The sequence below is a fragment of the Montipora foliosa genome, chromosome 5 (assembly GCF_036669935.1).
Source record: "Montipora foliosa isolate CH-2021 chromosome 5, ASM3666993v2, whole genome shotgun sequence".
Lineage (NCBI taxonomy): Eukaryota > Metazoa > Cnidaria > Anthozoa > Scleractinia > Acroporidae > Montipora > Montipora foliosa.
This window is the reverse complement of record NC_090873.1, coordinates 45212425-45227424: the sequence shown is the minus strand read 5'-3', so window position 1 is coordinate 45227424 and position 15000 is coordinate 45212425. Positions and strand designations below refer to the sequence as shown.

General features: G+C 39.9%; 1 protein-coding gene across 1 annotated transcript in view; it reads right to left on the bottom strand.

Annotated features, from left to right (window-relative positions):
• Positions 1-5644: 5644 nt before the first annotated feature.
• Positions 5645-15000, bottom strand: part of LOC138004378 (enoyl-CoA hydratase domain-containing protein 3, mitochondrial-like) — an 11527-nt gene continuing 2171 nt past the window's right edge. Inside the window, exons 3-9 of the mRNA XM_068850877.1 lie at positions 13215-13347; positions 10366-10437; positions 9546-9579; positions 8886-8970; positions 8450-8559; positions 6538-6703; positions 5645-6213 (exon numbers count right to left, since the gene is read on the bottom strand). Coding sequence (XP_068706978.1) covers positions 6099-6213; positions 6538-6703; positions 8450-8559; positions 8886-8970; positions 9546-9579; positions 10366-10437; positions 13215-13347 — 715 coding nt within the window. The 3' untranslated portion in view covers positions 5645-6098. The remainder of the gene's footprint in view (positions 6214-6537; positions 6704-8449; positions 8560-8885; positions 8971-9545; positions 9580-10365; positions 10438-13214; positions 13348-15000) is intronic.

Sequence of the window (15000 nt, the reverse complement as noted above, 5' to 3'; positions counted from 1 at the left end):
AAATAAAAAAAAATTAAAAATATACCTAGTAAATATAAACTTCTATATTCCTTCGCGCGCAACCCTAAAGGAGACCTTCACGGCTACATATGATTGCGTTTTGCCCAGAACACCCTAAGTGAGACCAAAATCCGAAATTTACACCCCTAAGCGAGACGACGAGCACCACTCCCCTTTTTATATGGGAGTCCCCCCCCCCGGGGGGGGTATTTACTTCCAAGATCATTTTTAACACTTAGAATTTCTTCAAGAAACATGATTTTACGTTATTTTAAATAGAAATGTTTAATAACTGTAATTTGTCACTTATCTGCTGCACTTCTGGTATTCTATTTGTAAATTTCTGTTACTACTTGAGTGAAAAATTCAATATTTAGCAACCAAAGGAGTTGAAGTGTGATGAAATGTCTATTACCCCAGGCAGTGTGTCATATTTTAGGAAAGGAGAAATGAGTGAATCAAAGGGAATTGGTCCAAGGAGGTATCCTTGAGGTACACAACAGGAAGTACTTACGAAGCTAGAACTTAGGTACATTGCTCATAGTGACTATCTACAGGTGTCTTTCACGATAGCCTCGGATGTAAAGCAAGTCATATGCATGGCATTAGCACGTATATCATAAAACTCAATTTTTTTGCTGCCGCAGTGAGTGAGCCTGAAGCCGCGAACAAACGAGGCAGCTCTCTAATCGGAAGAAAGAATTTTTCTTCGAAACACAAGGAATTGTGGTCTTGATAAGATCAAAGGCATAAGGAATTGTGGTTAATGCGCAAATGGGGAATTCGGATGCGCGGTCTGATCCTCGTACCCAGAGTGTTTGTTCCTTCTAAATGTCTGAGCAAATTGTTCGTTTCAAAGAAGATTAGAACAGAAGATTGCAGCCACGTTCCCAATTCAAGGTATATAACGTAACCTGTAAAACTGCTGTTTTTTAGTCTTCTGGTTCATTCTTGCGTGCTTTATCCGTTATATACTGTGCATATGTTGTGGTTTAATTTTGTTTTTGGTTTGGATTTTTTTAAAACCACTTCATTTTTTTCACTTTTTTCAAACCAGTTTGAGAGTCAGACACTGCATTCCAGATAAGTGATTGGAGTAATCCTCGCATCCAAACTCCGTCAGTTTAACATCAATGGCAACGCGTTAAACTGGTTCAAAGCGTATCTCCACTGTCGTTAACAGCGAGTAATTCCCAGCGGCTTGTTACTTCTGGCGTTCCTCAGGGTTCCTTGTTAGAGCCTGTTTTATTCCTCCTCTACGTAAACGACTTGCTGGACGTTGTTTTGTCATCCCGCGTCGCAAGCTTCGCTGACGATACCAAGCTCTATCACCGCATCGACAATCCATCTGCCGCAGAGAGCTTGCAGGAAGATCTCCACTCTCTTGAGCGCTGGTCAGAGGTATCAGGTCAGGTCTTGAACGAAAGGAGGTGTAAATTTCAAAGAATAAAAAGGAAAAGGAATCCTATACATTTTCCCTACACCATCAAGGGCAAGGAACTAGAAGTTACAGAGATCGAGAAAGACCTCGAAGTCTCTATTCAAAGTGACCTACTTTGGTCGAAACAAGTTTTCAACTGCTGCTCCAAAGCTAACAAGCTACTCGGGCTTCTGCGTGGGAGTGCTGCTGAGGTGGAGAGCCAGCGCACGCGTCGAACACTTTATCTATCGGTTGTGCGCTCCACACTGGGCTATGCGACGCAGATAAGGGCACCACAGTCAATTGAGTTAATGAGGAAGGTGGAACGAGTACAAAGACGAGCGACAAAATTCATCCTACGTCTGCCGTTCTTTTGCCCAGATTCCTATCAAGACCGCCTAGCACGACCCTCATTGTTGCCCATTTCCTACTGGCATGAATACCTGGACTTAGTTTTCTTTTTTAAGGCTTTAAATGGACTAATAGAAATAGAAAAAAAAATAGAAGAAAATGTTTTGAGAGCGCCAAAGTGAACTCCAGGGCCCGGTTGTTCAAAGGCCGATTAACGCTAACCCCAGATTGAAATTTTAATCAAGGAGTTTATTTCTCATCTCCCAAATGCTGATCAATGCTGATATTCGGGAAAACTTTACATTAGAAGAATTCAATCTTGAAAAACAAGAATAACCAAACGGAACTTTCACCAAAATGTTGAAAACATGAAACGAAAGTTTACAATAATCCTGGATTAAGTTAATCGGCTTTCGAACAAACGGATGCACTAAACACTATATTTTTGAGTGGTACCTTTGCTGAGTAACTCGAGTTTGGAATATCGCATAGCCCTAAAACTTTGACACGCTCATTATTTACTCTCCTACAATATCTCAATTTCCTGACTTAATTTTTTGAATGGTAAGCGATCTTTGTTTTTTTTTTTTTGCGTGATACATGCGTGACGTGAAAACCAAGAATTAGAAGGTTTGGTGTATTAAAATGACAATGGCGATGATGTCATTCGTGTTTTCCCCTGCTGTAGTCTGTGGGGGGGGGGGGGGGGGGCACAATTTGGAGTCTTAAGATTGATGCACCGGTTTTTCCCAAAAATCTCAATTCAGTCTGCATTAGAACTGCTTTCTGTCGAACGCAATTTAAAAAGCAGTTCGATCCATGTGGCGTTAGGGTTAAGGTAAAACAGCTTTAGGAAAAACGATTTATTTTTTCTCAAAAGGAGCCCAGATGAGTGAGCTCGGGGAGCCTCAACCTTGGATAGGAGGTTGGGGGAAACGATATTTGTGCCTCCACAAGGAGCCCAAAACGGTGGTCTCATGGAACCTATAGTTTCCTGGGAGAACCAGATGGGAGGGCTCGGGGAGCCTGAGGCTTCCTAGAAGATTGGATAGTACGCCGTTGGGCGAAACGACTCTTTTTTCCTCAAAAGGAGACACGATTGGTGGGCTTGGGGAGCCCGAGGTTTCCTAAGAGATTGAGCAAAACGGCTTTTTTCACCCCCATAAGGAGACCACATGTGTGGTCTTGGGAAGCCTAAGACTTCCGAAGAGTTTGAGCGAAACGACTTTTTTGCTCCCGAAAGGAGCCCAATTGGATGTAGTCGGGGAGCCCGAGGCTTTCTCGGAGAGTGGGCAAAACGGTTATCGGCGAAACGACCTTTGCCACCAAAAAGGAACCAGATGGGTGGGCTCGGGGAGCCTGAAGCTCCTTATCGGTAAACTCGGGAAGCCTGAGGCTTCTTAGATGATTGGCTGAAACAACTATAGGCCAAACGACTTTTTTCTTCCCGAAAGGAGTTTAGGCGAATGCGCTCTGGGAGCCTGGCAGTTTGTTTCACATTGGGCGAAACGACCTTTGTTGTTCAAAGGGTGGATAACGCTATCCACCGGATAAATCACTATTCCGCGGATAAACAATAGTAAAACCAATTGAGTTATCTAGTGGATAGCGTTACCCACCCTTCAAATAACTGGGACCAGGTGCGTGGGGTTAGTGAGGCTGAGGTATTTTGTAAAATGGCTCCGTAAAACGGCTTCTTTTTGTTCCCCAAGGAGCCCAGATGAGTGGGATCGGGAAGCCTGATACTTCCTAGGAGATTCTGCGAACATCTTTTTTTGGCCCCAGAAGGAGCCCAGATGGGTGGGTTCGGGGAGCCTGAGGATTCCCAGGAGAAAAATTGACAACCCATTCGTTACCTCTGAATTAAGCCTGGTTTACACTGTGACATAAGCATAAGCATAAGCATAAGCATAAGCATAAGCAATGGGGGTGGAGGGATGGCGCAGTGGTAAGAGCACTCGCCTCCCACCAATGTGGCCCGGGTTCGATTCCCAGACTCGGCGTAATATGTGGGTTGAGTTTGTTGGTTCTCTACTCTGCACCGAGAGGTTTTCCCCGGGTACTCCGGTTTCCCCTCTCCTCAAAAACCAACATTTGATTTGATTTGTGTTAATTGTTAATTTCAATTTACAGTGTCCCCAATTAGTGCTTCAGCGCTAGAACGACTATACACATAAATAAAGTTCCTGTCCTTTCCTTTCCTTTCATAAGAAAAAGCAGTGTAAACCGCGGGTGACATAAGCATAAGAAAAAGGAATCGTTTCCATTTTTTAATGCTTATGCTCATAACGCTTAATTTTGCTTGTCACGTTTATAACTGTGTAAACCAGGTGTAACATAAACATAAGCATATTAAAGACCGAGGTGTCAGGTGCTTTTTATGCCAACGGATATTCAAGTTAATAGTGCTTAAAATGGCGTCCGAAGGTAATGTTTTTTGTTGTTTTTTTTTTACGAGAAACTTGCTGGGGTGGTTCTCAATTATCCCTGGCAATGCCTTTGCGACAAATCGCAAGAAATAAAATTCTCAGTCCGCTGGTTGCAGTTCCCGAATCTCCTTGTTCTTTCCTCTTTCGGAAAATATCCCTTACACAACAGGACCTCTTCAGTCTGTTTTCCCGTTCTCTTTCTTGTCGCCGTCGTCTTTTTCTACGAAACAGAAGGAGTAATAGTAGGAGGAGAATAGGCCATTTTACAGTTGTTTGCTCAGCGACCAAGCCTATGAATGGCTGCGAGGCTGCCGGTGACCTTGCATTGATACAGACCTTTCTTTTTTTTTTTTTTTTTAACGACAACGACAAAATTTTTATCTCACCTCAAAATCTTACCTTCAAAATCTTATGTTATCCTCACCGAAAATCTTACCTCACTGCTTTTATCATGTAAATTGTGTTGTTGTAACGCTGATTAGTCCATATTAACATTACAAAAGCATGGTTTGTATGAAAACAGGGTCACCGGCAGCCTCGCTTCCATTGCTAGGCCTGGTAACTTAGCCACCACTGTAAAATGGTCTATTGGTTCTTCGTCCGTCATTTTGGAAACGTTGCTCGTCCCGTTCTCCAGCGATTTTTTTTTCTGGAGCTAACTGCGCTTGCATATGTCACTTCTCTTATGCTTATGCTTATGTTTATGCTTATGCTCCCGTCGCAGTGTAAACCAGACTTTAACGATTATCATTAATTCATGATGTGCCATGAATTTATTGATATCGTTAACTAAGAAGACTGACAGTTTGATATGGTTGTGGGAAATGGATATATATTTGTTCCAAAGATAACCCAAGTGTAGTGGACACAGGACTCGAAACTGGGAATCCGTCACTTGACCACCACAACGCTAGCGCAAGCTGCGAGAGTCAATATATTTAACATTTAGACCCGTAGCCCGCGGGCTACGGGTCAATAGCCAATGAGGCGAAGCCGAATGGGCTATTGACCAGTGGCCCTTGCGGGCGAAGGGTCTAATTGTTTTAGTATCACCCAACTAGTCGGACAGAAAAGGCAATAATAAAGTTAGCAAATGCAAGTTAAAAAAATATTTATTTGGGAATAAAACGAAAGAAAGCATAACGCTCTTCGCTACTCGAGAACTACTAATAATAGTCCCCTGGAAGCGTAGCCAATCAAAATGCAGGATTTGCATTAGTCCACTAGTTGGGTGATACTAATAAAAAAATAGCAAGCTTTTCAAAAGTGTCAAAATTGACGATTTTCTGAGATTTTGCAAAGGGACCACGTTTTGATGGCGCCGATTCCATCGTTGATTAAACTCCCATTTCCCTTGGATACCTGCAGTGGATTATATCAGCCACAAAAACGCATTTCTTATTCTTCCATGGATTGTTTTCCACTCGAACGACAGATGTTACAATTGGGCTGCAAAAACAGTTTATTTGCACCATACACAGAGAACCATAAAATAAGTAATATTATAAGCTACAGTGCCCCCTAGAAAATAACTAAAAAGCTAACCTAGCTAGGAGGCAGCTTTTACACTGTATTGCCCAAGGGCTGAATGTGTAAAGTGACGAAGTATCTGAAGACACAAACTGCATAAATAAAGTGCTTTTTGATGACAGAATGAAAGTGATCACGATGGTGCAGTAATGTGAAAAAAACGTAACCATTGTCTGATTCGCAGAGAAGCCTAAAAGCAAACCATGCTTGGGCTTGAAAAGGGGTCGAACCCACGACAACCCCAAGCGCTCACACATCTCAGTTGGATTTTGGTGCATATTGTGGAATGCCGTATTGAAAGCTCGGCAATGCAAATTTCTGTCGTGAGTTCATCATAATTTCATTACATTTAAAAAGCCATTCAGCCTCTACCGACAGTCCGTTGTATTTGTCCATGATGGATTTCTCTTTTGAAGAAAAGCACTGATTCCTTCCTGTCCATCATGGAGTTCAAGATTTTCAACCATTATTGACTCAGCCTCACTGAAAAAGAAACGATTCCAAACAAGTCAACGTTATGACAAACAGTTTGTTTTTCGCTGTAGTTTTAAACGAATTTTTGGTCGACCGGCGAAGACTTCGCACAGTTGCACAGGCCAACCAGGTCTCACTCGACACCCAGAACGTTACAGTACCACGGGCTAGAACAGAGCTCCGACCTTGCTAAATCGTCATAACCAAGCTTCTAAGGACTTAGATGGGGAAAAACCTTGACAATTCTAGGCTGAATCGTATCGTCACTGTTTCCATCAAAACAAAAATCACAAAACTGATTTGCCCGTTCAAAAGCCCAGTTTCTATACTTACACGTAAGCCTGATCCCTGGGCTTTGTAACTTGGGAATAAAAACACGCTTTTCCCATCGCCACAACTGGTTGGCTCAAAGAGGCAATTTTCTCCGCAATCGAATTAACTTCCTCCTCTAGTTTCTCTTCAGGAACAGCTTTACTGAGAAGGCCATGCCTCACAGCTTCTGATGAACGCAAAATTATCAAGAACCAATTACACATGTGAGTTTTTAATTGAACCATAACGTCTATATCTACAAGTTCCAGCTATAGGCAAAGTATCCTTAACGCTTGAGGCATTTTTTTTCTTCTTCATCCATGGCCTCATACATTAGCCTTTTTTCAGACATCACGACATGACGAACATATTTTGCTGGAAAGAACTGAAACAAGTTAGCCCACGACACCGGAAACTCCGTGCCCGTATAAATAAAGTAAGGGCTCTTTAGAACGGTTTACAATTGAGTGTCGAAAGTAATTAGTGAATTGCTTTGGTTTTGCATTACTTCACTCAATGATTGCTTCAAAGTTCTCGCGCGACGTTTTCAACCAATCAGAAGTAAAACCAATCGTGGCTCGCGCGTGCACATTTTCCCGCGCTTTGTGTCGGCTATGTGTAATTACTTTGAGTTTTGATTGGTTTACTGGATTGTCTCCGTCCTTTTTGATTGGCCAAAGTAATTACTTTGGTTTTGGTTTTAAGGCACTCGATTGAAACTCGCTCTTACGTCCCACAAAGGAATTAGTGAACAATGGTTGTGAGACAACGACTACTGGTTATGGTGCCGTTTTCCAGTAGGGCAAGAGCAATTTATTCAATTACAAGATAACAGCCTATCTATGCCCAATAAGCAAAACTTGAGGGGAGGGATTGTCAGTCTTGTCAACAAATGTGCGCCTCCCGCCAATGAGGCCCGGGTTCGGTTCCCAGACTCGGCATCATATGTGGGTTGAGTTTGTTGGTTCCCTACTCTGCACCGAGAAGGTTTTCCCCAGGTACTCCGGTTTTCCCCGGCCTCTCCTCAAAAAACCAACATTTAACTTGATTTGCGTTAATGGTTAATTTCAGTTTACAGTGCCCCCAATTTGTGCTTCAGCGCTAGAACGACTAGACACTTAAATTAAGTTCATTTCTTTTCCTTTGCAAGGAATTACGGTCGTTTTGCCCAATAGCCTATTCGCGCAAACTGAAAAGGTGTTCCCCCGGATTATTCTTTAAGATGATTTACAATAGTAGATGAAGTACAAGATTGTTTGTGCATAGATAAACTTTGTTTGTTCTTTGTTCTGTTACCAAACACAGATTATGTCACGTATTCTAATGTCCATTGCAAATTGTCATCACTTCATTATTTTTATACCTTCCGCCTCTTAACTACTACCCATGGGGCATTTGCACTTAGATTTAAAATTAAAGGAAATAAATTCTTTAGTTGTGAGGAGCCCTGCCCAATATAATCTTAGGAAATGTTTAAATGTGTTTCTAAACAGGCCTAGATCGGAGATTGGCCGCAGTACTTTTTCATTTAAAGCTGCAAATTGCTTGGAATTATCTTTGAGATGAATTAAAGTGCCCCCAAACCCCAAAAGCCTTTTTTTTTTTAATTTTAGGTACACATCAGCTGTAGCAGTTGCACACTTTACCGACCTGCTTTACTAAATAAAGATATGTATGTCTATAAGATATGTATGTCTATTTTATGTTCGGAACTCTTTCTTGCGTTCATACCCGGCGGGAATGCTCGCTAAGCAGGCCAACAAAATTCGCATGCTTTTTCAACAGAGAACTTTCGAATACTTAGGTCTATGAAAAACTGAAGCACTGATTAATTGCAATATTCCGTAGAAACATCACCACCACTTTGTATGATGGTAATAAAAGAGTACATCAATAGAAAAAGTACAGGCATTTGGCAGCAACCTGGACTTACCAGTTGCTGTGATTGGATTCCCAGTAAGCAGCATTTCCAATGCAATTTTTCTTGGCACTGCACGGGCCAATGCAACCCCAGGCGTTGAACAGAACAAACCAACGTTTACTCTGGAAAAAATCGTAACTCATTAACCTCAGAGCAGCAAGTTCAGTGTGAGGGAAAGCCAACATGGCCGACAAAAATATGGGAATTTGTATGGAAATCCTGATAAACGACTTGAGAGGATAATTATACGAAAAATTCTCAATTATTTAAAAAGCCTTACTTTACAAACTGAGCTCTAACTAGGATCCTAGACCGTTGTTTGTCATATATTAAAAATATATCAGTTGACGCAAACTGTGTAAATGAAATTATCTCAATCTTATAGACTACGCAACTTTTGTTAGAGTGTTTCCCTATGCTTCCTCGCAACTTTCAGACCTAAACTTACCCTGGAGTTGCAAACTGTGAGTTAGTAGAAGCCACTGCAATATCACAACTGGCTACCAACTGGCAGCCCGCCGCTGTTGCAAGCCCTGTTATAAAATAAAACAAAACTTACCCCCTCTATTTCAAGAGAGATGGTGGAATGACCTATTTGTCAGCTAGTTAGTTACCGTGAGCACATTGTCTGTTTTTTTTTACTTCTAGATTGAAGCAGATTTTCTTGATACACGCTCTATTTCCTACCAACCAATCAATGCGTGCATCTGACAACACAACCAATCCAAATGTGTGTGATGTCACAGCTGTGTTTCCATACTTTCAACCAAACACAGCTATTGACCAATGGCAGTGCACGTACTATCCTAATTATTTATAAAAATGCATCTAATTACTCGAATTTCTGACTAGAAACATAAGCAACCACTAGAGTCTGTATAATTTTGCACTTCAATAAATTGTTGATTCTTGTCACCCCCCAAGCAAAAGAAACCTCTTGTCCACAGGCTCCTGTTGAAAGCACGAAGTCTGGGAATCAGGCGCTTCTGGCTCTTCAACACAAACTCAAAAAATTTAAAATTACAAAAATTGACCCTCACTAGGATAGCACACCAACACAACAGCAATAACCGCTCATAAAAAGAAAACAGTGTAAAGTTCAACTCACCATTCACCTGAGCAATAACTGGGACAGGAAGATCCTGACAAGTTAAATCAAATACATTGTGACTGAATGATTGATATTGCCATATAAAAAAAAAATTAAGTCAGAGTAAATGGAAGAAGCAACAGTGACAACGAAATCGACAAATGTGACGATGACGAGAATGATGATCACAATCCCACTTGCTGTAGGTGCTTTTGGCACGGTGTTAAAAGGATCAGAGAAGTGGATCAAGGACCTTGATATAGCCATTGGAAGAGGCTATTCCTTGAAAAGACAACCACAAGGGGAAAAAACTAGGATCTTGATGAAAGTGCTTGTCACTCTTAAATGCTGGAGAGAACTTCAATGAGACCCTTGGCTGTTAGTTACAGCCTGCTCTCATAGAATAACAATACAGCATTACCTCAGCTTGTGAGGATAATAAAAATAATATAATTAGCCCAATATTAGGTGCAGTTACATGGGGCACTTTTACCATAGTAAATGACCCTTTTACCACGGGAAAAATAATGCATTTAGTGGGAGTGGCCAACATTTCTCAAGGTGAATTTCCAATGGTAGATTTCCATGGATATGTCAAAAAAGATCAGATGAAGCACTCATGAAATTAAACATGGTAAGTTGGAAGGGTATTTTTACGCCCGAGGTACAAGAGCCAATCATCATGCTGATGATGTTGTGATTTAATTTCCCAACAATGAATTGCATGAAAAATCTTTCTACTAAAACTCAAGTGTGAGGCACCGCGGGATAATGTACTATGGGAAAAGGCATTTACCATGATGTGTGTAACCACACCTATTATTAACCTCTGATTTACCTGGAGAAGAGTCATAACTTCTGTGCAGCGATGGAAAACTTTGCCATGATAATCCTTCCCTTGCTCTTCTGTCTAATTTAAACAACAAAGTATTTATTGAAACATTTTTTAGATAGTGAGAACATTACGTCAACTTAGAGCGGTGTGGCCAAAATTTTAAAAAAATTATTGTGCAAAACTTCAGTTCCATTTAATTCCATACCCAGTTTTTCAAACTTGTAAAGCCCAAATATGAAATTCCTGTACATTTTCTTGTTTATTTGAGCAACACACCACAAGTTTCCATGGTTTATAGGCTGATAAACCACGCGGGATGTTGATACTAACATGAGAAGAATTCGTACATCACGAGCCACAGGCGAGTGATTTACGAATTCTTCTAGTGTTCTTCCAACATCCCAAGTGGTTTATCATGCTTATAAACCATAGAAACCTGTGCTCTATTGCTTTTATATAATAATTCAGAAGACACACGATTTTTCCATGAGTTTACTGGCACAATAAAACATAGCTGATTGACCAATCAGAGCGCGTACATTGATTTGGTTATGTCGGCGAAACAACCCGGCATTTTTCCACATGCGTGCGTGAGCACTTAGTCAGTGATAGGGCCTCTCACATTTTCAAACACCTACAGAATTCCAAACAATGTCGCGCCCTGTCTTCAGGAGAATGTTTCCATATTTTAGATCACGCCTCTACATGTACGACTTTTCAACTCAAGATAAAAGAAGCTTTTCATATTCAAAGAGAACAACCTTCTCTTAATCAACAACTGCATCACGTAAATCTAAAACTATTCTTTTAATTCTCACATTGTCATGATTTATGTACATTCCATTGTTACTGGCATAATTAGCACTTTTTCCGTACTAAGTCTTATAAATTCAACTTAACGCTTTGTACATTAATCAACTGAAGATGACAGAAGTTTCTGTCAAAACATGTCTTACAATTTTAAAAGTTTTGTCGTTTTCTTTATTAAATTGATTTGGTTATTATATAAATGCATAATATAGAGGGACATTACTAAACAACGAAACAGCGAAACGAAGCACCAAAACACCCTCTATGACCCCACCATACATTGAATACTAACCGACAAAGGTTGGATTTGAGATTAAACATCGTTTTTGGCCTAATTAGGCCTAAAAAGTTATTGCTCCTAATCTCAGTCTTCATCTGAATCCTGATATTAATCTCAATGAATTAGGAGTAATAACGTTTTAGGCCTAATTAGGCCTACAACGATATTTAATCTCAAATCCAACCTTTGTCGCTTAGTATTTAATGTATAGTGGGGTCATACATGGTGTTTTGGTGTTTCGGTGTTTCGCTTTTTCATTGTTTAGCAATGCCCATAATAGAGGAAAAAGTTCAAGATTACAAGACAAAAACAAGGCACTTTGAGGCAAACAGTGATTTCACTGCATAGCTTTCAAATATCTCCTGTTTGCCTTTCCAAAAGACAAACCATTCACCACTAAGCATTTGAAATAATGATCATTAACGATCCAGCATCCTTGGTTATACCAAAAGAATGTGTATTAAGGACTTGAAAATGAATCAAGTTAACCCATTGACCCCTGGGAGTGAGACTCATCAACTGGTCAGAACAGTGAAAGATACGTTTCAAAGGGGCAGGTACAAAACACAGGTCACAGGGCACAGGTCACAGGTCACAGGTCATTGTTTTACTAATACAGAATGTATCCTAAACATTCATAAAAGCTAACCTTAGGCCTAATTAGGCCTAAACAAACGTTTTTAGGCTTAAGGTTAGCTCTTATGAATGTTTAGGATACTTTCTGTATTGGTAAAACAATGACCTGTGCCCTGTGCCCTGTGCCCTGTGCCCTGTGACCTGTGTTTTGTACCTGCCGGTTTCAAAGGTAGGTAAAAAATTTTTGACAAATGAGATGAATAATCATTTGCAAAATTAATGATGGTGACCGTGTTTTGTGACTTCTACTCAAAGTGAGGTTTCTCCATTGAGCACTGCATTCTCAGGTGAGTTCTGTCACAACACAAGTCATGAGCCCAAGTCAACCTCAGGTTGAAGATCTTTTTTTTCGGAGTTTTCTCTTCTTTCTCTCATTCCAGTTTCATGAGGCATCAAAGGTAATTGCTAACTGCGCACCACTTAGCAAGGTCACTGAAATGAACTAAGCCTGACATTTCCTTTTCAATTCTCCATCACGACTTCAATTTCCAATAATTAACAGAATTCGGATGTTAATACATGAGAAAAGTACTCCTTCCTTATTTGACAGGCACTGAAATTTTTCTTCCAAAGCGCTACAAAATCATAAGAGCTAGTTGCATTTCCTCCTATCAGGCAACAGTGTTCACAACAAACTGGAAACAAATTTTTCCTGTAAGAACTGCAGTCTTATGCCAGTGCCATATCTTGGCTTAGAACATGCATATCTTTTGAAATTTAAAGATCAGTCCATACCTGCATTCGAGGGTCAAGAACCACTTTTCACAAAAATGCAAACCTTTTAGATGACTTTATATACTGTTAATGCAAGGAATGCAGACATGTTTTTTTAAATTTAGTTTTTGTAATGATTTTTAGTGTAGTTTTTAGTTTTAAAGTAGACTGTGTATTTTATTTAGTTCTGTAGAGGTTTGTGATTTAATAAAGTTTTAATAAAAAATTTACGCAAAAAAAATTTATTTAATAATTTGCTGCTTGCTAACTTTGCTCGCTCTGCAGCAATGAAATATCAACCCAATAACAATTCCTTTAAACAGCTGAAACTGATAATAAATTGACTTTACATGTATCTTACCTTACTTCTAAATCAATGGAATAAACACAATCCCGTGATTCACTGGCTTACCAATTCTTTGAGATCGTGCCCAGATGAAAAGACACCACCAATTGCAGACAATACAATCACTCTTAAGTCACAATCGATGTTGTGGAGCAAGTTTGACTTAATTGCATCAAGCATGGCCAAAGAAAGTACATTCCTGAAAAAAAAATTTGGTGATTAACCCCGTAGCAAAAGCCTCACAGGATATTTAAGTGCTACTACATGTATGATCAAAAAATCATTTTCTTCTTTTTCAGATTTTGAAAACATGTTCGCTTAACACCTAATTGGCAAAATTTTGAGCTTTGATTTTATCCAAAGGCTGTTTATTTTGAGTGTAAGGTTTGGATTTCACAGTCCGCCATTACTCACATTCAAAACTGACTGATTGGACCTCAGAGGATTGGATCCAGGGAAAAGTGAGGTCATTTACACACTAGCTTAAAATTTCAGAGTGTAAACACAACTTATTTAGGAGTTTGAGCACACGCATTTTTGAGACACGGACGGCATTGCCAATTAAAAGTGAGCGAATTTCCCTTTCAACTTGTCTTCACACAACCACATTTACATTGCTAAGTATCTTCTCTCCATTAGAGATGATTAGCCCTGCCACGCAAAATGCTCTCTTCCAGTTGCCCTCCGCGTCCCAAAAAACCGCACATGCTTAAGCTCCCTAATATATATCCAAAATATGAGTTTAAAAATTTGAAAGCCCAAAACTCCCGTGCTGCATATTAATTCAGCCGCGTACACACGCATTGCATTCTTAAACCAGTGGGTCTTTGACGTCATTTTCTCCTCGACCTAGCTCTCTCAAGATTTTAAAGTCAGTAATGGCAGACCAATAAATAAGAAAATTCCAGTTAAAATAAACAGGTCTCTTTTTAAAATCAGAACTTAAAACTTGGGTCACTTAGTGTTTAGTTAACATAGTTTTGAAATCCAAAGAAAAAGAAGAATTATTTTTTGGTCGTAGTAGCACTTTAAAAGACTTGAAAATAGCAGAGGTGCCAGTGGACGTAGCAGATTAACACCCAAATAGTCATTTTTTCTGGGAAAGTCTGTATAATCTCTAACCCTAGTATTTGCCTTCCCAGAGACAAAAAGATCCATTCTCTTTCTCAGACATTGTGTCTGACATTTTCTCTCTAGTTTAAAGAAAAAATCCAGAGGTTGATGTGCCTTCCGGAACATAGGCTGGAATTGATAAAAATAGCCCCAACACGTTACTTCAATAGCCAAGATAAATGCAGATTAAACAATCTGATAGAGTGAACATTTTGGCAAACCAATTTTCCATGGCTCTAAATTTTATCATTGGCCCCACATGCACCGCTTTCCCCTCCCCAACTCCACAGCCAAGGAATAATCACAAATTACAGGTTAATTAAAAATTGTGATATACCGTAATTATGTGATTGAAATCTTACTGCAACAAATTTGGAAAAACCATCAGTTTTAGTACGTACAGGACAACATTTTTTGCCTGACAAAAAAGAAACTCATGATTGTGATCTTACATTACTACTGTATATTGCAAGTAAGAGGAAATATTGCCTTAGAGGGAATGATGCTAATGTCAGCTTTCAGATGACAGGGATTTTCAACACATTCTCTAGTGCTGTATTTACAGGATGTCTGTCCAAATGATGATGGCAAGCTCCCTCTCCTAACTCTTTTCTAATGTGACAGACAGCTAATGAAGAAAGTGAGAAAAAAACAAACCTGCACGTACAAGAATTGCCACAATCCTCCAATTTGATTGGCTCTGGGAGCGAGCAGCGTTTTTTTTATCTTGCCCACCAAC